Source organism: Epinephelus moara, chromosome 4 (assembly GCF_006386435.1).
Source record: "Epinephelus moara isolate mb chromosome 4, YSFRI_EMoa_1.0, whole genome shotgun sequence".
Taxonomy (NCBI): Eukaryota; Metazoa; Chordata; class Actinopteri; order Perciformes; family Serranidae; genus Epinephelus; species Epinephelus moara.
This window is the reverse complement of record NC_065509.1, coordinates 19,645,973-19,648,864: the sequence shown is the minus strand read 5'-3', so window position 1 is coordinate 19,648,864 and position 2,892 is coordinate 19,645,973. Positions and strand designations below refer to the sequence as shown.

The 2,892-nt window shown below is 39.0% G+C and overlaps 1 protein-coding gene across 2 annotated transcripts in view; it reads right to left on the bottom strand.

Annotated features, from left to right (window-relative positions):
• LOC126389326 (PYD and CARD domain containing) overlaps positions 1-1,766 on the bottom strand; it is a 3,921-nt gene extending 2,155 nt beyond the window's left edge. The window contains exons 1-3 of one of the 2 annotated variants that reach the window (XM_050042957.1): positions 1,612-1,766; positions 1,302-1,384; positions 888-920 (exon numbers count right to left, since the gene is read on the bottom strand). In XM_050042957.1, the coding sequence (XP_049898914.1) occupies positions 888-918 (31 nt within the window). In that variant the 5' untranslated portion in view covers positions 919-920; positions 1,302-1,384; positions 1,612-1,766. Of the gene's footprint in view, positions 1-887; positions 976-1,301; positions 1,385-1,611 lie in introns of those variants that run through there. The other variant, XM_050042958.1, reaches the window with a different exon arrangement.
• Between the last annotated feature and the right edge of the window lie 1,126 nt (positions 1,767-2,892).

Here is a 2,892-nt window from a genome sequence, read left to right as displayed (position 1 = left end):
TGCTCAATACGACTACAAACCCTGTCGGGGACATTAAACGTCATCACCCCCGAACAGGCGAGAGTGCTGGCAGTCCGCCATTACAGCTTCTTATTTAGCTTAAACAGTCCGATTTCCCCATTATACAATGTTTTTAAGATAAAGCGGCCGAAATCAGTTGAAAGCTTAGTGGCGGTGACGTCAAGAGTCATGCGACCGTGGAGTTGTCATGTAGTCCGTTAAAGCCTAACGTTAGCTTTTTACTTCTTGTGATCGCATTTAAGCTTCGATTGCGGTATGAAAGGTGTTCATATGTGAAGATTATCTCGCTGAACAAAACCTGTAAGAATCATAAACTTGTGTTAGCCACAGAGCTTATTTTCTGACATAATCCAAAACGCAATGCAAAAATCACATTCACTTTCTCTTCCGGGAACCAGCGCGATGCTAAACTTCCGGATTTTGACGTCAGCCCTGGCACACTCTATTAAAATTATTGATGCATTGATGTGTATATCACTTTAATGCTGTAGCTGGTGAAGGTGGAGCTAATAACTATTACTTTATATAGTGCTGAGTAGCCATGCTGGCCATGACTACAGCCACACAGCTGCAGGTTTAAGGTTGTGAGCGCATGTGGTGGCGCAGGGCCAACATCATTTCTGCAGCAGTCAAGCCAGCTAACATTATTCACCTTTGCAAGTATGTCAGTGCTACAGTTGACATATCATTTAGGAGGTCTCGCCTCTCTGGTTAAAAGGGACCAGCGGCAGGACAAAACAGACGGAACGGGTGTGACGTTTTGATGATATTTTATGTGTGCAACCCACAACTACAGTGCAAACAGTGCAGTCAGTTTCATAAATCAAATAACTCTCAAGAGAACACCAACAAAACAAGAAACTCACCCGTTCTGGGATAAGAAGGCGATGCTCCCATGGCTGCCAAAATGAGAAAAATGTTAAAAAATGTTGACTTTAATTAGAGACAGCTGCCAAATCAAGTTACACTCGCAGCTGTGGAGGGCACTCCTGATTAAGGGGAAGTGTGAAAAAGAAGCCAAACAGATGGGACGCCCTCGCCTCTCTACCGGAAGAAGGAAGCAGATGTAACCATGGATACCGACAGACGCTTTGTGAAAGCAAAATAGAGCAACAGGCTATAAAAAATTTTTTTTTAAATATTAATTAAAATGAGTTATATTAAAAATAAACTTGGATAAGTCAGATAAGAGATACAGTGCAATGTAATCAAAGTAATTAACTTGTTCATATTTTCTAGACACAGTTTACACATTTACAGATTCATCTGGGCAATCTTACCTCCATCCCATTCCTCTTTTTAGTGAAGAGACTCTCATTTTTAATCCATAGATCGATTAACTGCTTTGTTTTTTCTTCTGTCCCTGTGAACACAGAATTATATATATATATTTTAAAAATCATGAGAATGGGATGAGGAATTTTTTAGACAGTTTTAAATAGTTTATTTAAGCATATGGACGTGGAGGTTTTCATCTTTTGACACCAAACATTCTGTGAGTTTGTTTGAGACTGTAAAGTCAGGGTGAGGAAAACAAATGTGTGTGTTTGATCTAAAATATTTTACAAAGTAGAAAGACGGAACTCTTACATATGTACGTTGTTTCCTCCATTGTGATGTTGCGCTTTCTGCTGGGCTCATCAGAAGTCTGCACTGATGCACACTCGCTATCTAAGGGCTGAGCAGTCCACTCGCACTCAGCGATAATTGGTTTGGGATGGCCCTTAATATGGCGAAGCTCCGCGTGACCGCGCAAACGGAGGGGGAGTGAATAGGGAGAGGGGATAGGGGCCGGTTTGGGATTGGGCCTTTATCAGCAATCCTCGCTCCTTACTCCTAACTCCTGACTCCTTGCATGTTTTCCTAAGTGGGAGGGACTAAACAGTTAGGTAAGGTGGCTAGGTTAGGTGGTTAGCAGTAATTTTAAGGGACTTGCGACGTACCCAACGTACATACTGTTGCATGGAGGATGCATACAGGTGGGGCATACTACTTTGTCAGCACTGTACTTTGAACTTTGACCCTCTTGCTCAAATATCCTTATATCCTTATCCTTATTTAAAGCCCAACTTGCAGGTTGGAGACCATGGTGAATAAATGTGTAGGAAAATGATGTAGAAACTCGACTAAAAAGTTCGATTTAGTGTAACATTAATAGGCTTGTTCGAGATGAACTGCACCTCGCCTGGAAAGTAGACGAGAGCAGGCGGCCGCAGTTTCAATTTCCCGACAGTTTCCAGCAGCCTTCAGTCCGTACAGGAAGTCACAGACACACTAACATCCTGTCTGGCATGATGTCAGTTCATTAAAAAAGTGATCAGACCCATATGTCAGTTTGTTTTCAGTCTCCAGTTGTTTTAATTATGATAGATTAATTTATTAAAATGCTTTACAGGTGATCTGTAGTTTATGTTTATGGTTTATCCTCCATTTGACATGAACTCTCCTTTAAATCAGCATCATATCAGTTTGACCTGTCCCCTCAACTACACAGGCTAAATAAACAGTGCTTGACTATTATGGGGTGCCGTTTGTAAAGTGGCTCACGCTGAAAATAACATCAACATTTTGCCACATTTAGCTTCAAACAATGTTTAAAAAAGTGTTCTTAGAAATATATTAAATAGCTAAATCTAAATATTAAATGTGGCACCTAAATGTTAAATGTTAAATCTAAATATTAAATCTAAATCTAAATCTAAATGTTAAATCTAAATATTAAATCCAAATCTAAATGCTAAATCTAAATGCTAAATCTAAATCTAAATGTTAAATCTAAATATTAAATCTAAATCTGAATGTTAAATCTAAATATTAAATGTAAATGCTAAATCTGAATCTAAATGTTAAATCTAAATATTAAATCTAAAT